At 53.1% G+C, this 24,950-nt stretch overlaps 6 protein-coding genes across 6 annotated transcripts; 2 read left to right on the top strand and 4 right to left on the bottom strand.

The window, feature by feature from the left end:
• The first annotated feature begins 357 nt into the window (after nt 1-357).
• On the top strand, nt 358-1,939 carry BO66DRAFT_376244 (alkene reductase). The gene has a single exon (XM_025645695.1). The coding sequence runs from the start codon at nt 528-530 to the stop codon at nt 1,734-1,736; it is 1,209 nt and encodes a 402-aa protein (XP_025502966.1). The 5' UTR covers nt 358-527; the 3' UTR covers nt 1,737-1,939.
• Nucleotides 1,940-2,909: 970 nt separating this feature from the next.
• BO66DRAFT_412300 (sugar porter family MFS transporter) lies at nt 2,910-4,750 on the bottom strand (the record flags this gene model as incomplete). Its single annotated transcript, XM_025649346.1, has 5 exons — nt 2,910-3,666; nt 3,724-4,074; nt 4,130-4,206; nt 4,265-4,388; nt 4,449-4,750. 5 exons carry the CDS (start codon nt 4,748-4,750, stop codon nt 2,910-2,912), a joined length of 1,611 nt encoding a protein of 536 aa, XP_025502967.1.
• A 2,500-nt stretch (nt 4,751-7,250) lies between these two features.
• Nucleotides 7,251-9,665, bottom strand: BO66DRAFT_115802 (uncharacterized protein). Its single transcript, XM_025641864.1, has one exon. It carries the CDS (start codon nt 9,555-9,557, stop codon nt 7,434-7,436), a length of 2,124 nt encoding a protein of 707 aa, XP_025502968.1. The 5' UTR covers nt 9,558-9,665; the 3' UTR covers nt 7,251-7,433.
• Nucleotides 9,666-10,096: 431 nt separating this feature from the next.
• Nucleotides 10,097-14,150, bottom strand: BO66DRAFT_421146 (guanine deaminase). Its single transcript, XM_025649933.1, has 4 exons — nt 12,591-14,150; nt 11,978-12,531; nt 11,730-11,938; nt 10,097-11,444 (listed from the first exon to the last, which is right to left on the bottom strand). Exons 1-4 carry the CDS (start codon nt 13,987-13,989, stop codon nt 10,139-10,141), a joined length of 3,468 nt encoding a protein of 1,155 aa, XP_025502969.1. The 5' UTR covers nt 13,990-14,150; the 3' UTR covers nt 10,097-10,138.
• Nucleotides 14,151-14,516: 366 nt separating this feature from the next.
• Nucleotides 14,517-17,473, bottom strand: optF (small oligopeptide transporter, OPT family). The gene is made up of 6 exons (XM_025647571.1): nt 17,392-17,473; nt 16,954-17,145; nt 15,526-16,853; nt 15,247-15,461; nt 14,871-15,140; nt 14,517-14,809 (listed from the first exon to the last, which is right to left on the bottom strand). Exons 1-6 carry the CDS (start codon nt 17,422-17,424, stop codon nt 14,610-14,612), a joined length of 2,238 nt encoding a protein of 745 aa, XP_025502970.1. The 5' UTR covers nt 17,425-17,473; the 3' UTR covers nt 14,517-14,609.
• A 3,667-nt stretch (nt 17,474-21,140) lies between these two features.
• fos-1 (sensor histidine kinase/response regulator Fos-1/TcsA) lies at nt 21,141-23,872 on the top strand. The gene has a single exon (XM_025641865.1). The coding sequence runs from the start codon at nt 21,622-21,624 to the stop codon at nt 23,758-23,760; it is 2,139 nt and encodes a 712-aa protein (XP_025502971.1). The 5' UTR covers nt 21,141-21,621; the 3' UTR covers nt 23,761-23,872.
• Nucleotides 23,873-24,950: the final 1,078 nt, after the last annotated feature.

The following is a 24,950-nucleotide window of genomic DNA, read 5'->3' on the forward strand; positions in this document are numbered from 1 at the left end:
GCCTAGGCTTACGCAATCCTCCCGATCATGGCTGCGAGCACAGCACATGTGGAGATGAGGAAATATCTGGCTTGCATGTTGCCGGAAACCTGGGGCACCGCCCCCGCGAGGGTGACTGATTTCCAACCAGGGTCCTGAGCACCGACCAGAAACAAACCAAAAGGATCGACCTTGCCATTGAATCCACTGAAGCACTGACAGTGTCCAGCGGGGGAATCGTCTGACAGCAGGAGTGGCTCCTATTGGCGGGAAACAGACACAGGCACATACCGCTCGCGTTGTTATCAGTCCGCTGGCAGTGCTCCGTGACTCCGCCGCAGTCCAAAGTTGAGGGATATAAACGCATCTCATACTACCCGGGATATAGCCAACAACAGTGACTGTTGGTCCCTTCTTTGTGCGACATTTCACTTCCATGATCTCTACGATCTGATACGAATCGAACAGTCTTTGCAACTGATTTTTACACTTCAAACTGTTTTCTTGTCATCCTTACTTCGAATCACAAACACCAACACCCAGCAGGGATGACAACAGTCACTACCACCTTCAGCGCTAAAGCGCCTCCCGCCACGCCCGTGGCGCACACCATCCCCCCGGCATCGAGCCGACTCTTCGAGCCGGTACGGGTGGGCAAGATGACGCTCCACCATCGCATCGTGTTCGCCCCGTTGACGCGCAACCGCAATGACGACGACCACACCCCGCTGCCGTTCATGGCGCAGTACTATGCCGACCGGGCATCGACGCCCGGAACCCTGGTCATATCCGAAGCGACGGCGGTCTCGCATCTCGAAGAGGGCCAGGAGCACACGCCGGGCTTCGTGACGGAGCGGCAGGTGGCCGCCTGGAAGGCGATCATCGACGCGGTGCACGCGCAGGGGTCGTACTACTTCCAGCAGCTGTGGGGGATGGGCCGGGCCGCGGACCCGGCGCTCCTCGCCCAGCGAGGTCTGCGAAACCGGTCCAGCAGCGCCGTCCCGCTGGCCGGCGTCGCGGCCGTCCCCGCGGAGATGACCGAGGCGGAGATCGCGGAGGTGATCCAGAGCTTTGCGGACACGGCGCGGCGCGTCGTGGACGCCGGCGGCGACGGGGTCGAGGTGCACTGCGCCCACGGCTACCTGCTCGATCAGTTCCTCTCGGACGCCGTCAACCGGCGCACCGACCGGTGGGGCGGATCGACCGAGAACCGCGCCCGGCTGGTCCTGGAGGTCGTCCGGGCCGTCGTGGCGGCGGTGGGCGCCGACCGCGTCGCGCTGCGCCTCTCCCCCTACGCCGCCTTCCAGCACGCCGAGAAGGGGGACATCCGCCGACAGTACCTGTATGTGATTGCGCAGTTGAAAGCCACGGTGCCGCCGCTGGCGTACTTGTCGCTGGTGGAGGCCACGGGGGACCCCGGGGCGTTGATCTTCGGAGCCAAGGCCGTCAACCAGGGCAAGACCTTGGACTTCATCCTGGAGGCGTGGGAGAACCGGTCCCCTGTGGTGGTGGCCGGGGGCTATCAGCCCGAGACGGCCGTCTGGGCGCTGGAAGAGCGATACAAGAAGTGGGACACTCTGGTGGCTTTCGGTCGTCATTTCCTGGCCAATCCGGATCTGGTGTTTAGAGTCCGGCATGGGATCGAGCTGAACAAGTATAACCGGCCCACTTTCTATCTACCCAAAAATGAAGTCGGCTACAACGATTACCCGTTCAGCAAGGAGTATCTCGCCGCACAGCAGAAGGTATCTCGCTGAGGTTTATGCGGTCGTCCGATATGAGATTGGAGAGGATGATAGACTGTCATATCTTTGATACTCCTCGAATTCCTGGGTTGTTTCTTTTTCTCTGTTAATAAAGAAGTTTGTGTGGGAGAAACAACTGCTCCATGTGCCATCGTTTTCAGATAGGGGTAGCGCAATCAGGCACCCTACAGACATTTTGATAATCTTGTTTTGCCTGCTCTAAGATATTTGTTAGAAGATAGATAGCTTTCTATAGATAATAGCCCGGTTTTAGATATCATAATTATACAGTTATCTATTTAGTATATAAGATTATAATCTTTTTGATTTATCAAAATTTTTGTATATTATGTACAATCTGTAGGATTTCTATAAGCACCAAGCAAATAAAGATAATTATAGTTTAGAATGATATAAAAAGATAATACAGCAAAATAACTAAAACTAAAAGTTTCAAGAATCTTATCTATGTAAACATAAATCGAGTATAATTGAAGACTGTACAGATGAACAAAAAAATATATAAGTGAAAAAAAAAGAACAACAACTCAGCAACACGCTGACAGAGCGCTTACAAGAGAGCAGTTTGTGACCACTTTTATACTTGTTCTGTTGTATGATTTCTGTTCCTACACTAATTTATTTTTGCTTTGTGGGCATTTGTAGCGGTTGCCTCTGCCTTTGGTTTTTCCCTATGGTTGTTCAGGTCAGCTGGATGGAATGGTGCTGATGATGTACTCTGTACCGTATGCAAAGCCTCTTCCATCGACAGGTAGAAAGAGGACTGAAGATCTGATGGGACGAAACAACTTTCCCATTGTCACTATGCCGCACATGCTATAGATGCGAATATCCAGAGACGATGAGGTCGCCGTCATGGACGTGTATGAGTAAGAGACGAATTCAAAGCACTGAGCTCAGTAATTATTAATTCTTGTTCACACTTCTCTCCATATCTCACATCAAACATCGTATATACTACCGACAGACAGGCAAGTTTAAAATTAAAGTATATAGAACCGTGACAAACGCATGGTATGGTATCTCTTTTTGCAACCCAAATGCAAATCAATCATCTTTCATCCCTCATCATCCCGCATTCATCAGTCGTGTGCCCCCTCCAACATCTCCAAACCCCTGACAAGCAACCCACCACAACATCAACACGTCATCCGCACGAGACCCTCAAACCTTAGGTTCGGCAGTCTCCGCGTGGACGACCTCGCCGCCGGCGCGCTTCTCCTCGTCGAAGCCGACCTCCTCGACCATGGCCCCGTGCTTGAACTCGTTGCGGGTCTTCCAGGCGGGCGTGCCGATATACGGGATACCGTTGGGGTCGGTGAAGATGGCCTCGACCTCCTCGAGGGTCTTACCGGTGGTCTCAGGGAACATGAAGAAGATGTGGATGGTCATCGCGGTACAGAAGACGCCGAACAGCACGTAGACCTCCCACTTGATGTTGACGAAGGCGGGCGGCACGAAGTACGAGAGCGCGAAGTTGAAGGCCCAGTTGAAGGAGGTGCACAGCGCCACGGCCTTGCCGCGTACCCGCAGCGGGAAGAGCTCGGGCGGGTAGACCCAGGAGGCCGGGCCGAAGGAGACCGCGTACGAGGCCACGAAGAGGTAGGTGCAGGCGATGACACCCTTGCTAGCGGCGCCCTCGATGATCCACGACTCGGCCTCGACGCCGTCGAGTCCACCGGGCGGCGCGGGGCGACCGTACGTGGCCATCAGACCGGCGTTGGCGTAGAGGAAGATCATCATCAGGACGGAGCCGATCAGGAATGTCGGACGACGACCCCATCGGTCTCCCCAAATCAGGGCCGGGATGGTGGTGATGACGTTGATCACGTATTGGATGGAGGAGGAGGTCAGGTTGTTGTTGCCGGTCATGCCGGCCATCGCGAAAATGTAGGTGATGTAGTACATCATGACGTTCATTCTGTAAATCATCGGTCTGTTAGTTTCTGCGATTGAGAAACTGATTCTTTGAACATACCCGGTAAGCTGAGACCAGATCTGAGTGAAGACACCGACGTGCGTGCGGTTGATCATGTTGGGCTTGAAGAGCTCGAGGTAAGTGACGTCGGCATTGGCGCGCTCGAATTCACAGATGCTCTTTATCTCCTCGAACTCGCGCTGGACGAAGGGGGAGTTGGGGTCACCATGACCGTGCACCAGGGTCAGGACAGCGTGGCACTCTTCCCAGCGGTCCTTACGGGCCAACCAACGGGGAGACTCGGGGAGCAGCATCAGACCGAGGAAGAGCAAAACCGCGGGGATCATCTGCAGGCCCCAAGGAATGCGGAAGGCAGCGGTTCCCTTGATGAAACTGCAACCATAGGAGATGCTAGTGGGGACCGTCAGCATTGTAGTGGTAGGAAGCCAAAGTTCGGTTGACTTACTAGAACATGATCAAGATACCCCAGGTGATAGCCCACTGTTGCAGACCGACCACACGTCCACGCTTGGTAGGGGGAGCCTATGAACACAATTAGTATACCAGCTAAATAAGCAGGGAAGCACCGGGGTAGGCTCACAATCTCAGAGATATAGACGGGCACCTGAGCGGAACAAATACCAACACTGAGACCGTTGATAATACGGCCAACAACCAGCATGGGAATGTTCTGAGAAGCACAGACAATGATAGAACCGATGCACCTATATCACGACCTACCATCAGAACCCGAAAGAACAAGCAACGCATCCGAAGCAACATACCAGATAATCGAGCCGACCTGAATGGAAGTCTTACGACCAAACCTATCCGATATGAAGCCAGAAATCAAAGCACCCAGCCAGGAGCCACCCGCCATGGAGGCAGTGATACCACCCTGAACATCGGCAGTGGGACCGGAACATTTCTTTTCACCATCCACGTATTTGACGTCTCCTTGGTTGAAATAGCAGAGATAGGTTTGTGTGCTAATGATAGCAGACATGGACGAAATATCGAAACCAAAAAGACCACCGCCGATAACGGCGATGGCCGAAATGAAGTAGATGTTGCCGATCTTCTGCATGATGGAAGATAGACTCCGCACAAGGGGGAGAGCGTTGAGCACAGTCTATCTAGGAAAGGGAAGAAGGGACACCACCGATCAGGGGAACGAACGAAGAGAGGAGAAAACTGGGGAAAAGACGGGGAATTTAAACTGCTGGGTCCTGCGGTCCTGCCTGGAGAGCATCACCCACGCGCACGCGAGAAGTGGATGGGGCCACGAGAGACGAAGAGAGAGAAAAAAAAAATAAATTAACTGGATGCTTGCCACTACGTAAGTGGCCCGACCAAGCATCCACCATAACCTGGACAAGCGAAAGACAAGCCATCACGACCGGTTTCAACCGCTAAACCTTAGGGCGCGCGCTGTCCCGACCCGACTTGTCCTTCCATGGAGGGGGAGAGAGAGACAAGAGGGTCCCCGCTCATTGTGGTAGTCTAGTAGACGAGATGATTAGCGCGACAGAAAAAATTAATACATTCTATTGCGGCGTCGCCTGAACCCTGGCGGAGCGAGGACGCATATGTGGTTTAGCCCCAAGAAGCTAGACTAAGGGTATCTGTCCTATGGCGAGGATTGGATGGATGCCATGCAGCCCGGATGGCTGACATGGAAGGAAGCCGTGGGTCAATTCGATTCCATCGGCTGGCCGAGACGCGCGAGACGAAATTGAACCTGGGTCAAGCCGGGTGTGTCAGATGGCCCAACATTCTGGGGCAAGAAGAGTAGCACACCAGCACATGGTGTGGAGAAACTAACCGAGACGTCAACGATTTGTTTTGGCTGGTACACCAGATTACCCTGCGATGGGGACAGCCAATTCCGAGGATGTAATTGACCACCCGGATGAGTAGGAAAGGGGAACAACAAACAGGAGCAGAGGGAATGTGAACAATTGGTCGGTACCCGTCATGCAAGAACCACCCGGAGAGGGCCGAATGTGACCCTAAGGGGGCAATTGAGCCGAAACCGTGGTAAATGAAAAAGCCTCTCTGGCCCGTGGTGGTATCCCGTTTTCTCCGCACGAGCAGGAAGTAATCAAATCCTCCTCCTCAGCTGGCCAGGGAAACAAAAACCCTGACCCGAGAACGGGCATCCGAAGTCAGCCGTGGAAGCAGAGGAGGAGGGGATCTGGGGACCCCAATCAAAATCCATACCCCAGCGGGCCCGGTAATCATGTGCAACGATCAATGGGGCTGCGGGCACATACGAGAAATGCGAAACCGCGCGAAAAGAAGAGGGGAGACCAAGTGGGAATTAATCGGGATGGATCGGCATTGCTAGCTACCTATCCCGGTGATAGACTCGACAACCACCACCGCAAGAACACACGGTGCAGCGAAAGAGACGGTGACCGGGGGATGATGCATAGTGCAGCAAGCGAGAAGCAAGCAGCAGCAGCAGCAGCAGCAGCAGCAGCAGCCAAGTCGGCTGTGCGATGCTGTGTGACGATGACCGTCTCACCGATTATTGCTTGGAACTTTCCTGTCGGAATCGCTTATCGGGATCCTTCTATACCGTAAGTTCAGTCGATGGCCTGACTGAAGGATGGCTCCTTTCTGTTCGGTATATTCTGGAATCGTCTGTTGTTCGGGGGGGGGGAAACAAGGCCGGGGAAGAGACAGAAAACATCGGCTGATTGGGAGAAAGAAGGTGGGATGGAGGGATTGTGGAGGCCCGGACAATCCCCGAATTCTCCAGCTCTCTGTATTCTTTTTTCCCCGGAACGGAGCACATGATCCGCTCGAAGGCCTGCCGAATCGGGCATCAAGGGTCTCGGCCCCCCGCCCGTCTTTCCCCAGATGGTCTTAGTCCCTTCTTTCTTACCCGACAATCTCTGCCTTTTCAAACCACAGCAATCCCGATCAACAAACATGAGCAGACAGACACAGATTGTCACTGGTTCGTCTCAGTGATGTCCCCCCAAGCATGCGGGCAGTTCTTATCTTGTCCTCATTGATGTACTCACTGCAAAGTGACAATATTCCTTTTCTTTTCTTTCTTTAATTCTTCTTCCACTATACAAACTGTGAATTCCCCCGTTGCGGCTGCTACCGAGTAATTAATCTCCATGACTATTAGTTAGCCGAGGGAAACGGCTTCTCGCAAGTCGCAACCCTCTTCGCAACGGAATCGCCCGCCCCGAGCCAGGGATTGGCGGATTTTCTAAGTTATTTCACAATACTTCCTCCAATCGTCGACCTACCACACAAACCACAATTGCCACTAGAGCTATGGTCTTAGGTAAAATTCTGCCTCGGCTGGGTTTAGGGAAGGACGGATTCTGGCCGAGTCTGCCTTTTAGACCCGGTGCTCGTGCTCGGCTACCTGCGCTCATTTCTCACTCGGGATTCAAACTTCCCGCGTACGGAGTAGATGCTCACGAATATCATATTTATCATTAGTTAGGTTGTAGGAATGGAAGTAATTAATATACTATGTGCCCCGGGTAGACTACTCCGTACAGTACCCCCCCAAAAAACAAGACCTTTCCAAGGTACGAGTAATGATGGCACAAGGCACCCAATGACAATTACAAACGAGGAGTCTGGGCAAGCGGGGTCAGTTGCAGTTGTGACGAAAGAATCCTGAATTATCCCTGGAGCCAGCCCTAATTAACCGGAGGGTGTTATTGGCCCCGGGGGGGAAGGGGGCCAAATGTCCATTCCATGATCGGTCTCATCCTGACTCGTTGAGACACTCTTCAGACTAGTGTCCATTGGGCGATACCTGCCCAAGCCATTGCCACCCGCCCAACACCACGCCGATATTCATCCGCCGTAATAGTCACACCTCGTGGATCTGTCCGATCCGCAAAACGTGTTAGTACCACCACCTGCACCGTCTGGCCCGGGGTGCCTAAACTTCGAACATCCGGCACGTCCAGGTACCACATATCTCCGCCGCCGCCGGGGTTAGTGCCCCGGTAATGCGTGAAGACCAGACGGTCGTCCTGTCGGCCATCCGCGCCGTGAATCGTCAACAGGAAAAGACCGGGCTGGGCCCGCGAGTGGTGTTCCAGAGTCCAGTGCTCGCAGATGAGTCCGAACTGGAAGCGCAGCGGCCCGCCCTGCTGCACTGCAATCTCCTTGGCCGCTGGTCGATAGGTGCGTGCTCCGATGCTGTGCTTCTCCGCATCCGAGTAGACCAACGGCTGCTCGGCCCCAAGGGGTGAGGCTGGATTGCCCATAAGGTATTCCTCCCAACTGATTCCGGGACGCCCGTCATCTCGGTAAAAGTCGTTTCCATTGGAGGGAAAGTGCTTGAGGCCGAATTCATCATTGGTCTCGATGAAATGGATCGGATTGAACTGTCTTCGGTAGGGCTGACCCGGCCCCTGGACGCATCCCGCTCCCCAGCAGGTGTCGATCAGCTTCCACTGCCCATTATCAATCCGCACCACATTCCAGGCGTGGTTTCCCTTGAAAGGAGGGAGCGCTGAACCAGGAACGGGATCCAGATACCCGATTCCCTTGCCGTGGCCACTGACCTTGCGAGATTCGAGGCCTGCCTCTGTCGCAAGGGCTTGAAAGAGACCCGCATACCCTTCACATACCGCTAAGCCCGAAGCCAGCGTCTTGGCCGGCGTCGAAGGCTGCACGCGATTACCATAGAAGGCTTCTACGTCGTAATCGACATTATGATGCAGCCAGGTGAAGATGACACGAGCCTTGTCGGTGGGCGAGGGGAAAGGCGCCGTCAGCTCTCTGGCCAACCAGCCCAAGTCGTGAGTCGGCAAGGTCGCACGCGGATATTGAGCGGCGTGGGCGTCTGCTGCCGAGAAATCCCGACATTTCAGACAGGCCGCCGTCAGTGCAGCAGCAGCATTCGACGTCCCGGCAGTTGGGCTAGTAGCAGGCAAGCGAGGCTTGCTGGCTTGAAGTTTAGAAAGATCTGGTGGGGATGGGCGTGAAGCCAATGGTACCGGCGGAGGACTACCGTTCGTTTCCACAGGAGAGGTAGTCCTGTTGATCGCTGCGAATCCCGTCTGCTGCAGCTTACCCAAAGCAGCGTTCGATGGAGGAGGCGGAGGCAACCTCCTGTTGGGAAGGGTCGATCTACTCTCGCTCGAAGTATTATCCGTATTTGTGCTGGGTGACCTGTCGCTGTTGTTCCGGGATGGGAGCCGCGGGGGCGGTCGGGGCGGCTGAGAATATGTACTATCGGTGGAGCAGGTACTCTGAGTAGATCCCCTGCGCGCAGGCAGCTGCGGCACAGACAAGCTACTATTGCTTTTGACAGATGTAGCTGAGGGTCGCGAGGGCAGTTGGGGTTGTCGTTTGGGAGGCAAGGGAGGTAATTCCGCCTCGCCCCATGCGGGCGGCAGAGAGCGGCCTGTTCCCGAGTCGGAAGAGGCCACGGAGGTGATTGTTGCTCGGCCTATACTTGTAGTAGTTGATCGCGATATGTCTGAGGCCATAGACTCCCGGGAGGCTTTCCGGGAGGGGTTTGTAGGCCGTCGGGGTGGTAGTGCAGGGCGTTGTTGGACCTGCTGATCGGAAGGCTTGCGCACGGGCAATGGTGGGGGCGACTTGAATGTGGCCGGTGCGGGGGTGGGCATCGGCCGTGAGACTGGGCTAGGGAATGATTCATTGTAGGTAGGCGGCGGAGTTTCACTGTGAGTCCATCCATTGCTGCCGGGAGCTTCATCGATATTGGGAAGCTTGAATGTCTTGGGTTTCGGAGGAGCAGCCGGGCGGATGGGCAACGGAGTAGGTTGAATCAGTGTCGGCTCACTGGCCTCGGCGCCTCCAGTCTGACCCGCTTGCGCATGTTTCAACGCCGCAATCCGTTGCTGGATAGACATGACTTGGGGTTCTTCGGCCATCCTGAACAGCAGGTGGGTGAGGGGCCTCAAGTATGTACTGTAGAATTAAAGAATTTATAATAAGATGAAAAACGAATGACAACTCGACGTGATTATCGTGTCAAAGAAATGGTGGACGAATGGGAGAGGGATGGTGCCTGAGGAAGACGGATGCCGCAGTCAGGAACGCACTCGCACAGGAAAAAAGGCTGACGAGAGAAAAGTGGCGGCAGGATAGTTATGAGACAATGAAAAGAATGAAAGCGATGTAGAGCAGGAAGAATAAAAGAGAGCCTAGAGAAGAAGGAGAGGAAGAGATTAGCCTAGAGAGTAGAGAAAGACAGGAAGAAAATAAATGGGGGGCGATGGATTGAGTCGAGTTGGTGGTTCGGGCAGCCTTGGTCGATTGAAGTTGAAACAGCATGTGGGAGTGAGGATGCCTGAGGCGCTGATCCCTGCCTTGCTTTTTCCCCCCTTCCGTCAGCCCTGTTTATGGATCGGATCCATTTATAGATACACACTACACAGTCACTACAGTATGAAGTTCGAATGAAACAGAAAGAGATCGCTCAATTTTCCCCTTTATCCAGTATACCACAGCATTAGAGTACATGGACTCTCCTTCCTTTGACAAAGACCTGCATAATATTGCGGTCATCTCCTGTCATAAGAAACTTCTCAAACACCGTCCTTACATCATCGGAGTCCTCCACCGGCGCCATCACACCCGTCTTCGTCCTCACCAGCAACGCATCGAATTCCTTGCCAACGCGAAAATTCCCCACTTTTCCTTCGAGCCCACAGACTCGCGCGCCCCCTAAGGTGGCCATGTAAAACCCCTCCGTGAGAGTCAACGGTTCATCGCGTCCCTGCGTCATGGTACTTCCGGCGGTCGAGACTACAAACGCGGCCTTCATCACCTCCAGCATAGAGCTTGAATATCCCCCGCCGCAGTCGGTCCCGAGTCCGATCTTGATGTCCCGCCGCAGGTACTCTCGCACCGGTGCCACCATGAACACATCCATCGTCACATTCGGGATCGGGCAGTGGGCAATCCCGCAGTTCAGCTGCGCCACCCGGTCAATCTCCGCATCAGATGGGTAGATTGCGTGGGCAAGGATGCTGCGGTCGTTGAGAAGCCCCAGCCGTTCGTAGAGCTCCGCCTCACTCGTGTCATTGGGGAAGAGGGTCCGTGTGAACTCCACCTCGCCGCGTGACTCGTTGAAATGGGTTTGAATTGGTAGGTCCGGGTGGCGGGCTGCGAGCTGTCCCAGCTTGTGGAGAAGCTCCTCATCGCAGCTAATGGCGAATCGGGGCGTGATCACCGGAGTGACTAGTTCGTGGTCAGGGTCCAGATCCCGGACTTTTCGGATGAACGTTTCCGTGTCTGTGATCGATTCAGCAGCGGAGCTATCGCAGTACCAGTCTGGTGCGTGGCGATTCATGTTGCATTTGCCTATCAATGCACGTTGGCCCTGGGCGAGACAGGTTTCAGCCAGAATCACGGACGCCTCGGCGTGACGCGACCCATAGTAACAGGCGGTTGTGACGCCCTGCTGGAGGCCTCCTCGGACACACACTGAGTAGAGCCGTCGTGCATAGTGTGGATCGTCCAATCTAGCTTCGTGGGGGAACGTGATCTCCTCTAGCCATTGTAAAAGAGGAATGCCTCGGCCAGTGCCGCGTTGTGCCCACTGTGGAGCGTGGGTGTGAGTGTCAATGAAGCCGGGAATGAGAAATTCAGTTGGACCAAGGATGGTCAAGCGATACGTAGGTGGGTTCAGGTCGTGATGCTGCACCAGCAGTTGTGAAATGGTGGCTGCTGGCGTGGACGGGTGGATACCTTGGATGATGCCGGTCGGGTTGACAATGATCACCGTGTCGGTGAGGATCACCAGCTCAGTTGAACTGACGGTATGAATCAGTGTGCCATGGAAGACCTGAGTTCGTGCCAACTGCTTGGCCATGGCGAAGAAATCCAAATGGCGAGAGATGTGACGGCGGTGGTGATGGAGGAGATAACAGATAACTAAAATTATTGGAGGTATGACAAAGAGGGAACAAATGAGGGGTGTCATGTTATCTAGCGGGGTAACCCACCCCTGGCTCTATTCTACACATACAGTTTCCCCAGCAACGCCGAAGCTCCAAATACATTATAGGGTATAATAGGTCGCCATTTCCTCCTGAAACCAGTCATAAGAATAGAACAGTTGCTCTGCCAGTTGGGGATCGATTACTGGCACCATTCCGGATGCATCGACCAGCAGAACGTCGTCAAGTACCGGTGCCATCGGTACCGGCGGCGCCATCAAAACATGCTGCGGCTGAGGAGGCAGAGACTGCTCCTCCGGAACCAACAAAGGTGGAGGCGGAGGTGGGGGTGGAATGAGATGTTGCTGCTGTTGCTGCTGTTGCTGCTGTTGCCGCTGTTGTTGCACCTGTTGCTGCTGCTCCTGCTGGTATGCGAAATGGCTGAAGATCGTGGTACTCTGATTGCGGAAGGATTCCGCCAATCGCTCGACTCCTGGTCGACGCTTGCCGAACTCCTCTAGCACAACAATAACGGCCTGAATGGCACGCCGCATCGCTCGCTCCTCAGGCTGCCACGGCGCCACTAGACCCTCACGGACGGTTTGCAGGTTGTGATTCAAACACCACAAGATAGTGATCCCAGCAAAGTATATCTGACTGAGAGTCAACCAGATCCACTTAAGCTTTCCTGCCGAATAGCTGTCCCAGTACGACCGGAGGACCTGGATACTAGCATCCCCGCAGCTTACAATGCTAGCCGCATCTGGCGTTGGGTTTCGTGGACTTGGGCGGTACATGAGAAGCAAAGTAGTCGCGTAAAGGTAGTCATAATAGCTGGTTGAGTAGAGCAATGCCGGTGGATACACTGGGGCAGCCCGACGCCACTCGTCCAGCTCTTGACGAAAGTGCCCAAGCGTGACTAAGACCTCAGAAGGGGGTGGTGGAGGCTGATTATTGTACACTGCGAGAGTAAGTACGCGAAACAACAAAAGTAGCCCATCAGGCGAGGATATGACCTACAGTAAGAATAAAGACGGGAGAAGATCCGCCGGAGACGCACGACCTGCAAGGGAATGGTCATGGCGCTGGCCCCGGGGGCTTCAGACCAGTCATCGTTGAACTCTCGCGGCAAACCCACTGAGATGTCCTCGTCTGCGATACCTAACGGCCGCCCAAGGGTGCTTGCAATTAGCCGGTCCAGGTTATAAAGACTCCAGAATGCTCGTTTCGCCATTTCCTCGTCGACCAAATTTCCCACGGGCCGAGCTTTGTGTAAGCCTAAGCTGATAGCCAAGCGAAGAGCGGTCCCCAGCAAATGCCATACGCTCGGGCCACTCGTGGCGAACATAGTATACAGTGCCATGCTCAGCAAAGCTCTCACGGCCGCCAGGTCTTCGTTCTGTAGCGCCGACGAGAGGGTCTCAGTGCCAGCCTGATAGAATTCTACAGCTTTGGATCCATCACCCGACCCGATCAACAAGGCGGTCGCAATGGTGATATGATACGAATTATGGACCTCGGGAGCAGGAACTTCGCCTGCATAGATGCGGCGCATATTCGTGAAGAACTCCGTGCGGTTGAGGAAAGGGTACTGATAGCCCATGCTATCAAAGTACTGGGACGCAACTCGCTCCGCTTCATCCAACGAGGGAAGCCGAACCACCCGGGGGGCAGACGCGGCGGGTCGGGCGACTGAAGGGCGGCGGTGTTCCAATTGATCCCGGAAAATTTCGCCCACATTGGGTAACTCTGTACCCACGGTGGAGGAGTTCGGTGGTGAGCCGCTGCTGGATACGGCCGCTGCTGTAGGGGTGGTGGTCGCGGTGGTGGAGCGCGTAGGAGCCTCGCGCGCCATCATCATGGCGGGAACCTGATACCACCAGTCCGGATCGGCCTCCCCATCCAATTGGGCCCCTGTAGGCCGTTCCGCGACCGAGATACCCGTCTTACGGCGTATGACCTCCTCCAGCCATCGGACCCTGTTTTGTAAAGTCTCCAATTGATCGCGGGGCACGGAGGCTGCGGCGACCTGAGGACCCGGTGGGGGGATGGTACAACGAACGCCGGCGCGCGTGCAGGCAGAACAATTGGGATATCTGAAATCACATTTCTTCTTTCTCTTCCGACAGAAGTCGCAGGCAGTCGAGACTCGTTTACTGCGAGGTGGAGGAACAGGGGAGACCGAAGCTTGGGACCGAGGTATGTGTGGTGGGGGGAGTGCATGTTGCGGTTGCTGTTGCTGCTGCTGGGATAATGGAGGCGGAAGAGACGTCTGTAAGGAAGGCGAGACAGTGTATGAAGGCGCAGCAGGGGTAGTGGTATTCGCTGGAGGAGCACGGGACGAGTGGGAGGGAATTGGTAATGGATCGAGACGAAATTTGCCCAGCTGGTGTCGAAAGTCGGGGTCACGATTCGTCATGGTGCCTGTAGAGGAGCAACAGACCAGGGAGGGCGGCTCGGACCGCAGGCCATACCGGGATGACAACGATGTCTCCTGTAATGATGCTTGTGATTTAGTTATCTGGGAAGAGGATTGAAGATAAGAATTGCAATCCTGCAGGGTGTGGGGGTGTGGTTAATAGGTGGTTGTTGAGGATGCAGTGAGCGAACGAGAGGGGAGAGAGAGAGTGAGAGTAAGAGAAAGAGAGGTGAAGAGAGAGAGAGTCGGAGTTGGGGAAATATTAACTAACCTAATTCAACAGCCAATGTTTGCTTGCTGTGGCTTTGGGGAAGCAGAGGGGAGGCTGTGGGGAAAGATGCAGTGGAAGCCGAAGGGCTCAGCTCTCTGCACCAGCCGCCGCTTAGCGCCGGTCGGGGATCTCCGCCAAGCCAAGTCCCTGCTTGCTTGCTTTGCACGACACAAACTCTCTCTACTCCGTATCTCTCTACGCATACAGTACACACAGTACACACAGTACATACTGAATCTATGTTCTCTATCGCACTCCCAAGTCCTACAATGTCGATCCATCTATCTATCTATGTACATACACTGACTAACTAACTACACAACACATCCAAGAAGAACCCCATTCGGTATCATTCCCAAGTCCCTTTGGCAGGCCCAAAGTACCCTGCTGCAGGCAGGGGTAGATATGGGGTGCCATGAGCATCCGTGGTTTGATCATACACCGAATTCCCCCACCAGTTCAGTTTGCCCGCCGGCAGGGTGATGCAGAAGAAAATAATGACCGTCGCAACGGCGACTCCGGCATCGAGGGCAGCGGACAGCACGTAGTCTAACCTGGTTAGTTGATAACGATACCAAAACAAGATTGCAGGATCCAAGGGTAAACGCACTATACTTAGACCACCAGGCCGGTTTCCGTCGCTTCAAGATTCCATTGAAAATGACATTGACCACCCACCAAGATGAGAAATTGATACCAGTCGCGGGAGGAACCAGGCTCATGGCGCCGAAGGCTACCGGCCAAGAGAGGTAATTGAACTTCTTCCACCGCCGGCTCAACAGCCACGTGAGAACCACTACCACCGGACCGACCAGGAAGAACCATAGCAGGTTGCCGTAGATGTGGCCTGGGGAAAAGTTCCGTTCGGGTCCCAGGGCTCCTGGTAAGGTCAAACCCCAAAGATTAGACCATGTGCTTGCAAAACGTGGTGCTTGCGCAACACATGTGCGCAAAAGTAACCCACGTGGGGAACAGATCGGACTTACCCCAGATCAAGGAGGAGGAGTAGGTGACCGCCCCATGCGGACAACTAAACCCCCCTGCGGCTTTAGGTGTACACACACTGTGGATCCGTGTGATCATGAACACCGTCACACCGCACTGCACCACGGCTCCGATGAGCGTGGCCATTCCCTGTGCAATGAAGAGCGTCCGGGGCGCAATGTGGAGATAATGAGCCAATTTCATATCCGCCACAAACCTGGAGCAGACTTAGATCAGCCTCGATTCGGTAGTCAGTCTTCAATTGGAGCCAAAGGACTTACTCCAACCCCTGCGACACGGCTACATAGCCGTAGAACTTGAACGTCATGTTTGCGACCGGGCGACCGAGGAACGCATACCCGCCGATAAACTCGGTGATAAGATTGAGCTGGTTGCTGGAGATATTGGTTATGGCCTTGATGATTCCCACAGGAACGAAGTAAAGGATAGGGAGAAGAAACGCCACCAGCACGGCCCATGCCGGCAAACCAGTGCGCCAGACCTCGTTGGTCACAATGCTCAGCACAAACATAAGAACGGTGACGGCAGCGAACCACCACCAAGGAACACCCTTGTAGGTCTCCATGATCCGAGAATGGACATCCTTTTGATCACGCCCTTTCCACTGTTCAATCAGATCCTTTCCATGGTACAATGCCACATGGAAGAAGATCCCGGTGAGGTTAGCAAACGCAATGCCATACGTCAAAGCGTACCCGGCAGGCAGAAACATGGGGGAATAATCCCGGTAAGCATCTACATTGAAGGACCCATCCGGGTTCATTACACGGGTGGTGTTGTAGGTCTTGCCGGTGTTGTCAAAGGTATTCGAGTTGAGGATGGGCAGATAAGCCGAGTACCAGGTGTTGGTGTAGTAGATAATCGGACAGATCACCCAGTAAAACAAGACGAACGAGCCCATGACATTGAGACCCGCCCAGAAGGGCACCAAGAGTGGGCTTTGGTTCGCAAAAACGACCTGGGCCCAGTCGAAGGTCAACAGGGACATCCCCAGTCCCGTCACCTGACCAAATAGCTGGTTCACGACTACATTGTCGGGCACAATCCAACAGATGAAGCTGAAGGTGCTGAGGGCGGAGAAGAGGTAGCCCGGAGCAAAGTACCAGAAGGCCCCCAAAACAAAAACAATCAGGAAGAAGCGGAGTCGGCTAATGATCCACCCGTCGGCAACGAGATTTTTGCGCGAATGCAGAGTCGAAAGTAGGGCTGCATTTGATAGCACCTGTGGCCAGATCATGGTTGCCGGGCCCACTAGCCAGCGCGAGGCCATGCCGGCCAGGCCAAATCCGAACAGTTGACTCGTGATCACCAGCAAGATTTCGAATCCGCCCTGTGAAGGCATACCGTAGAATTTGACCATCGCCTCGATCATTTGAGTGGCTGCCGCTGACCCGAAGGAAACATTGGCCATGATCGTGATCAGGGCATGCTCCTTGATGTTGAAATGGCGGTCCGGATTCATCCAGCCCAGCGGCACCCACTGCGCCCAAGCGCATCCGATCGGATAGGCCAGCAGCTGTGCGACTAATGCACTGATGGTTACGCTCGGCTGTCGCAAGCTAAAGAATTGGTTTAGACCGCTTCCTACCTGCAAGAATGAGAGGGGCAGTCGTCAGTGATTGGAGCCCTCTGGTGGCTATCCCTGCAGCTGTGCCAAGGGAGAGAGTACGCATAGTACATGTACATACTATGGTAAAGACAACACCAATCACCCACATGCGCACCGTGTTGACCGGTAGATTCTGATCGTCGACCGGCCGGACGACCGCGCGGACCTCTGGGAAAGGCGAATCACCCGCCTCATAGGGGAGGATTTCTTCGGCATGGTAGTCACTCAGCGCGCTGGTGCTATCGCTTAACGAGTCTAACGGGGGTTGTTCCTACGAGGCAGAGGACGGTCAGTGTTACATGCAAGGGCGATCCTCTGATTGGAGAGTGAGCGATGTGTCAGATCGGGGTCTGTGACCGTCTGTCATCTGTATGCGGGTGTCGTGCGACAAGCGATGGTGGGGGAGCGAACGACCACGTGGGGAATGAGGGGAAAATATGACCACAATAATAATAATAAATGTGACTCTGTGCTTGGACTTTGGGGAATTGATTCGATTATTATGGGTCTAGCCCACCTGGATCGTCGATGAGCTCTTTTCATCCGTCATCGTGTCCTGTCCTTGTCTAAGTGGCCCCCGTCGCTTCCCTGATTGCCAGGGAGAGAGATTGAGGGGGGAACTATCCGATCGGCTAAGAAGTATAGAAGCTGAATGCGAAACAGCCTTTCGGATCTGATGAAGCGAAGGAACAATCTGTCTGCAGAATTGGCAGGATTAGGAAGGGGGGGGGGGCTCTCTGGCTGGTCCGAGAGTCGCTGGACACCTTGGGCCGAGAGAACAGTGGAGTGCACCGAATCACCGATACAGACGATAATTAGCCTAAGCCTCTCCGTACCGGGCTAAGCCGCCACTAACAGTGCCCTGGATTTCCGAAGGGAGTAATTTTGGAAGCAAGTCAAGCGGGACTGACACGCTGGTGTGGTTTCGAGAACATGTGGAGAGAGGAGTTGGGGAGAGGTTCAAGGAATTCGAGACTAAGATGATGGATTGGATTCAGGTTGTTTCTGTTTTCCTGCTGCAGTCAGGGTCAATGGCAAGTGGAATAAGAAGAGCAAATCCCGAGGCGAGGGAAACTCGAGACAGTGACGTAGTTTCTTCTCCCAGACACCGAAGATGAAGGGGAGACGAGAAAAAAAGGGGGGCCGCGAGAAGTACTAAACCAAGGGAAAACTTTGATCCCAAAACTTGTCTAACTCCATGTGTACAGCAGGGATGCCGACGCCCGAGAATGATACGGAAGACCAGATAGTTACTCCTCATGCTCAAATCTCCACCTGCATCTCCACTCACTATTCACAGTGCACTCCTGCCTCTGAGTCTGGTCCCTTCGGGTCACTCGACTTCGTCGTCTTCCTGCCAAGAGGTGCTCTAGACTGCCACCAATGCAATTGATGGGCAATCCCTATGGGATTCGACGGTTCGATCAGCTTCCATCACTATTTGATCACTTTTTACTCCGGGAGCCAAAATCGCGGCCCTCGTGGGATTCAAGCCACGATCGGAGTACCGTCGATTGCAAGTGCCGTGATATGTCATGACATCCTTACAAGGGTTGTTGATGAGGGGGTTTGTTATGATCCCGGTGGGGTCCTTGCCGTCTCTTTCTGCCCATCATCGTGCATAGATAGGAGTTACCCGGCAGAGAGCCCTACTTTTAGTCCCCTATATATCCAGCTCCCTGATTAAACATATGATGCATATAATTATTTTTACTTATCCAGTCCATGCTCTACACAATTTAAAATCGGACATAACTCGGGCACATGGTATGAATTCGGTCCCCGTCCCAGCACCATCTACGTACTCGTCATCATCGACAAAGTTTGGGGCAACGAAACGCGCAAGGAATTGGCACGGACGTTGACCGGTTTGCCACGCAGCGTACCGAAATCCCGCTCTCTGTGAAGCCCAAGAACCGCAACCTAGGAATTTTTTGAGGTCTTGGGTTTGCAGTAGGGGCTAGTGTTGCCAAGTTTACCGTCGTCTTACCGTTGCTCATTGCTGTTACAGGAAATGCTCGAGGGTGGTTTTGGAAGGGAACGGTGCGCAAGATGACATCAGGTCAGGGGAAACGCGGAGAAAGGCACGGGGCACTGGAAACGGAGAACAGGACAAGCGATAGTCGAAAACAATCCAGACCTCTCCCTGCATCGGCACAGTCTAGATGCTACGGTTATGATGACAATGACCGTTGTTCAGCATCCCTGTGTCTGGATGCGCATCATCGGACCCTCATCCGCTCACGGCGTCCATGGCCGCGATGAGGCGGAGAATGCACGGGATGGTTGAATACTTCGGGGGGCGGTGGCGGGAAACAAGACACCGACACGGAGAGATGGAAATAGAGAGAGAGGGTTGGCTGGAGGAGTCAAGTTCGTATGGTTCGAAGTTTTGCCATTCCTCGACTGGGTCCCATTCTCGTGGGAGGAACCACCCCAACCCGGTTACGCAGGTCTTGTCACGAATGATTGACTGGTCGAATGAATGTACTGTAGGTAGATACTCAGTAGCCATTCCACAGTCTAAGGACAATAAACTTGGGAGAACCGTGACCGTCCTCTGTTGTAGATGTAAATCATCGGATCGTTCCGGTCGCTGATCGCATCACGTTTGCAGGTCGGAAGGTTGGTTGCTTCACAGCCTGAGGCAGAAATGGCTGGAGAGTGGAGCAGTAGATTTTGTGGCTGTTTTTCAGTCAGCCTCAATTGAATAGGTAGTTATTCATAAGATGTTGTCTAAGTTACTAGTAACTAGTTACTGTTGAGTTGTTGACATAATCTGAAAATAAGGTAAGATACAAGTATAAGTAATAAATATTCTGAATAACTTGTCAATTGATTGACAAGTTCCCGATCCTTGATCATCCTACGTAAGTTAAGTTAGTTCAATTAACGAACAACAGCCTGTAAAGACTTTTGACAAGCCTCAACAGACGACTTAAGTTACCCAGTACTCTAGGTAAGCTCTCTCTCTTTTTTTCTTTTTTTCTTTCTTTTTTTTTTCCCAGTCTTTTTTCTTCTCAGGCTGAGCCCGACCGGGGAATCATCAAGTGGCGCTTGACTGCAAGGGGAATCCGGGCCGGGCTCTCAGTTGGCCTGTTGGGTTCTGGCCGTCCGCCTACAGGCGCAGATGAGGTCAGATCTGGAGCGAGCTAGTGGGAAAGCGCCTTCCCTGCCTTGGTCACGACCCGGATTTCCCACTCTACGAAACCGGAATCTTCAACCTGATCCCAGTTGACTCGTGAGTAAGTGAGTGTTACTGTGAGAAGTGACTGAACTGACTGACTGACTGACTGACTGACCTTTTTCAAATGGCGATCCATCCATCCATCCATTCATCCATCCATATATCCATTATCCATTTTTTTTGCCCCCTCCTCCCTTTTGCAGACTGGTGGTGGCCTATTTTCTTTCTCCTCTCCGTATCATTACCCTGGGGCATTTTTATTTTATTTTTTATTTTCTTATCTTATTTCATGTAATCTCATGTGTCTCTCCATTTATTTTTTTTTTCTTTTTCTGGAATGGTTTTTTGTGTTGGCTTTGATCCAATATAAAGAATGAGGCGTCCAGGGCAAATCACCACGGGCTAAAACAGGCGAGAAGTCAAGGGCAACATTCCCGATCGATAAAATTGACTGATTGACTGATTGATTGATTGCATAATTGATAATTGACAATTGATATAATACCGGGGGCTAGTGCTTTTTTTTTGGCGCCTCATATAGGTGGTGATTGCATGATTTCTGTTATTATTCTCTAACTGGTGTATGGGGAGTACCATTCAATCATCATTATCATCCTCCTCCTCGTCATCATCATTGCTGCTTTTTCCTGCTCCTCCTCTCCATTCGTGTTCTCGTATACTACACTAAAAGGATCCACGGACTGGCGGCTGATCGACTTACTTTTACTTGCCTTCTTTTCCTGCTTGTTTGCCTACCACACTGCACCACCTGTCTACCGACCACCACTGCTACCACCACTACTTAACTACTAAGTACTACCTTCTTAGTAGTTATCCAAAAGGCCAGACTTAGTCAGGATCTTACTAATTTCTCCCCCGCGGCTGTCGGGCTTCGCTTCCGTCCAGTGGTTGGTCGATCCGGTCTTCTGACGGCTCACTGTTGACGTCGGTGGTGTAGTTTGTCTGTGTTCTGTTCCTTCTAACCTACCTTGAAACCTACCTTGCGCTTCCTTACCCTTACCTTGCCTCGACTCTCTCCCTCTCTTCCAACTCTTGTCTACCTACCTACTCCGTACCTACGGCTCGACTCTCTCTCGACTCTCTCTCGACTCTCTGGTTCCTATCCACTACATCCCATTCCCAAATCAACCTCTATTACCCTTTTTTCTTCATTGATTCTCTTTTCTGATTTTCCTTTTTCTTTTTTTTTGTCCCCCCCCCCCCCCCCCTCTTTTCCCTACGAACGCAAGTAGTCGGAAAAAGAGGATCCTTTGCTTGCCATCCCCACCATTACCCACTTCTCTTTCCATCTGTCTCTATAAGCCACTTTCGCCGCCTCGCCCTTCTTCTTTACCCTCTCCCTCTTCCCTTCACCACCCATCTCGTCTGCCTTTACACCCTATTTGTTCTTTTTCTTCTATACGTTGTTGTAATCACCTGTCTTGTATCAATTTCCTCCCCCATTCTCGCCTCAAAACCCCTCTCTCCTCTCTTTCTTCTCCCCTCTTCCTCGTCCTCTCTTTCTACATATAGCCGCTGTTCATCCATGTGTGGTTCAGCATGGATCTCAACAAGCGGCTCTTTCGCCTCGACATCGAGAACAAGAACCAAGCACCACCGCTCAATTTCACCATGGTCACGACTCCTCCAGACGAGGATGAAGATGACGAATTAAACCACCTGAAACTCCGCGAAGAATCATCGAAACCGTCGCAGATTGATGTCGCCCAGCGCGCAGACAGCGTCCCAAATCGGCAGCCGCTCGACCATACTCTGAGTCGCATCTATCGACTCACGCCTACCCCGACCGTAGTGTTGGACGCTTCTTTGCAGGTCGTGGAGGTCTCGGATTCACATTTGTCTTTTGCAGGCTTGTCCAGGGATGTGGTACTTGAAAGCTTCATCTGCGATATCTGTCCCCGTGTCATTCCAGCCCTCGATATCGCTACATTGTATGGTGCGCTTCGAGCAGCGATCACGTCGCGGGACATTCAAATGGTCGACAATATCCACTTGGACGAACCGAACTCGTACTACTCACTTCGCATAACACCCATTTACGAGAAGAGCACTTTACTCTACATGGTACTCGAAGCGCACTCCATAGCCAAGAAATTCTCTCATCCTACCAATAACCACCATTCCTATGTTAATGATACTTACAAGGTGCTGCTGGACACTGTCAAGGATTACGCCATCTTCATGCTGGACACGCGAGGCAACATCGTGACGTGGAATTCCGGTGCCGCCATATTAAAAGGATACAGCGCCCGGGACATTATCGGGAAGCACTTCTCCACATTTTACGGGAAGGAAGACCGACTTGCGGACAAGCCGGGAAAGGAACTGGTTGTCTGTCTCCGAGAGGGGAAGGTCGAAGACGAAGGCTGGCGGTACCGGAAAGATGGATCGCGATTTTGGGCCAATGTTTTGATCACTCCGATGTATGAGTTCGGCCGGCATATTGGTTTCACCAAGGTCACGCGTGATTTGACCGAGCGCAATGCGGCGGAGGCACGCATGATCGCGGCTTTCGAGGAGTCATCCAAGCTGAAGACCGACTTCTTGGCCAATATGAGTCACGAGATCCGTACACCCATGAATGGAATGCTTCTCGCGCTCACGACACTCATGGAAGCGGGCTTGACCGAACGTCAGCGTGAGTACGCTGCTATTATCGAGGACTCGACTTCGCTTCTATTGCAGGTCATCAATGATGTCTTGGATTACTCGAAACTGTCGTCTGGCTCTTTCTCATTACATCCTGATGCGTTCAGTGTCGACAATGTCACCGGGGCTGTTGTGCGCAATTGCAAAAGCACTCTGAAGCCGGACGTGGAGCTGAGCAGTTATATCGCCCCGGGCTTTCCTTTGCAGGTTGAAGGTGACCCACTGCGGTACCGTCAAGTACTCCAGAATTTGGTGGGGAATGCAGTGAAATTTACCGACAGCGGATATGTTAAGATTTACACCTCTTTCGCTGAAGACATGGCTGATCCGACTGTATTCAACGTCACCACGGAAGTCTTCGACACGGGAGTGGGAGTCCCAGAGGATGCGCATAGCTCCCTGTTCACGCCGTTCACTCGCTTTGCTGACTCGAACACGAGAAGATATCAGGGCACAGGCCTTGGTTTGTCAATTTGCAAGAGCTTGGCGGAGCTTATGGACGGTAGCGTGGGATTTCGACCGAATCCCGAAGGCCGTGGCAGTGTGTTCTGGATGACGACGAAGATGCGACGGGTGGATATCAAGGTACCATTGAGGACCTTCAGTCCTCTTGTGGAAAACGTCGAGGATGTCGAAACCAAGATCCAGGCTCTTGCACCCCAGAAGTACGTGCTGCTTGTTGAGGACAACCTGGTGAACCAAATGGTCATGCTCAAGCTTCTCAAGAGCATGGGCTTTGCGCGGGTTGATGCTGCATGGGATGGGGCGGAAGCAGTACGACTGGTGAAGCAACAACCATTTGCTTACAACCTAATCCTCATGGATATCAACATGCCGATCCTCGATGGCGTCGAAGCCACTCAACAGATCCGGCAAATGGGCTTGGACGTCCCGATCATCGCGCTCACCGGCAACGCGCTCAAGGGAGACGCGGAGATGTACATGGCCAAGGGCATGAGTGATTACATTGGAAAGCCGATCCATCGCAAACAGCTCACGCGGCTGCTCTGGAAATGGATGGGCACCTGATAGGATGTCGACAAGTTCACTTTGCTGTTTTTCTGATCTGATCTGTTGTCTTTCCCAACAAGCGCGCCGCTAATCCGACCGCTTTAGACCTGGCACCTGCGAATATGCGCGAAGGGCTTGTCTCAGTTCATGGTTGCACTCCAGCGAAGCAGCAACCCAGACAAGAACCCTTCCCCTGAGGTTTCTACGGCCACAGCGTGAGAGCTTCTCGCTCCTCGCTCCCTTTATTGCCGTTTCCACTGTCTACCAGCAACACGGTCGTTGCAATGTTGCTGCATGAAGCAACTAGACAGACATGCTAAACTGATGAGTAATGACCAGCTCATACCACAAGTATCACCTTGCGAGCAAACTTCCGTGAGCGCTGGAGCGCTGCCATGAAAAGCATGCATGCTGCATGCATGACTGACCATGACCATGATCCCTGGCCCCGAACGTGTCCTGTGATGACACCTTACAAGCGGGGCATATGCATACTCCCCGACTGGCCATAATGAAGGCTTCACTACACAAGAGGTCACATACATACTGTACTCCACATTGTGTTCATCTAACAATAATGATACATTTGCGTGAACAAAGCCTCATTGCCGGTCAATGGGTTGAATAAATGACTTTGAATTCTCACTTCTCCAGTACAAAGTGCACACTATACCATAATTCCAGCCGATGATCCTTCCCCACATTGGAGCCCCATGACCTCCCACGCGGCATCGGCATCAGTCCTAAATAGAAACGACCGATCCCACGTCCCCACAACCGGACTAATTCCCATCCCTCTCACGTAGTCTAGTTCCCACGGCTCGTTCACCAAAACCCGACAAAGCGCCACACCCGAAGATCCACTACCTTAATCCAGATGGGGGGGGGCAACGGGACTTTGGAGAAGTCAAGTGGGCCCCCTGACCCCCCCTGGCCCCCCTTGACTCTGCTCTTGAGTAATGATGAGATAATAATGATAACGAAGGTAATAATATCCGCTAATAACATCCACTATACTTGAGTACTATTGAGATCCATGGATCCCTTCCCCACCAAGCTTTCCACCAGCCGGGCTGCATCAGATTTAGTACCACGTGGAGGGGGCGGGGGCGTGTCATTCCAACGAATATATGAACTGGTGGAGGCTACTAGAATGAAGCTTTCTGATGAAGCGATCAAGTAGATGTTCCGGACTTGGCGCCGGGGGG

This window comes from Aspergillus aculeatinus (assembly GCF_003184765.1).
Source record: "Aspergillus aculeatinus CBS 121060 unplaced genomic scaffold BO66scaffold_30, whole genome shotgun sequence".
Taxonomy (NCBI): Eukaryota; Fungi; Ascomycota; class Eurotiomycetes; order Eurotiales; family Aspergillaceae; genus Aspergillus; species Aspergillus aculeatinus.

What these genes read in the sequence shown, in the direction of transcription:
- BO66DRAFT_376244 (XM_025645695.1), top strand. Translation starts at nt 528, where the DNA reads ATGACAACAGTCACTACCACCTTCAGCGCTAAAGCGCCTCCCGCCACG.
- optF (XM_025647571.1), bottom strand. Translation starts at nt 17,424, where the DNA reads ATGACGGATGAAAAGAGCTCATCGACGATCCAG. An exon ending in AGAGCTCATCGACGATCCAG is followed by an intron (nt 17,146 to 17,391) that starts GTGGGCTAGACC and finishes TCTGCCTCGTAG; the next exon opens with GAACAACCCCCGTTAGACTC. An exon ending in CTCCTCCTCCTTGATCTGGG is followed by an intron (nt 15,141 to 15,246) that starts GTAAGTCCGATC and finishes TGACCTTACCAG; the next exon opens with GAGCCCTGGGACCCGAACGG.
- BO66DRAFT_421146 (XM_025649933.1), bottom strand. Translation starts at nt 13,989, where the DNA reads ATGACGAATCGTGACCCCGACTTTCGACACCAGCTGGGCAAATTTCGT. An exon ending in CTCCCGTCTTTATTCTTACT is followed by an intron (nt 12,532 to 12,590) that starts GTAGGTCATATC and finishes TTACTCTCGCAG; the next exon opens with TGTACAATAATCAGCCTCCA. An exon ending in CTGTTCTATTCTTATGACTG is followed by an intron (nt 11,445 to 11,729) that starts GTTTCAGGAGGA and finishes TCATACCGTCAG; the next exon opens with TTCAACTGAGCTGGTGATCC.
- fos-1 (XM_025641865.1), top strand. Translation starts at nt 21,622, where the DNA reads ATGGATCTCAACAAGCGGCTCTTTCGCCTCGACATCGAGAACAAGAAC.
- BO66DRAFT_115802 (XM_025641864.1), bottom strand. Translation starts at nt 9,557, where the DNA reads ATGGCCGAAGAACCCCAAGTCATGTCTATCCAGCAACGGATTGCGGCG.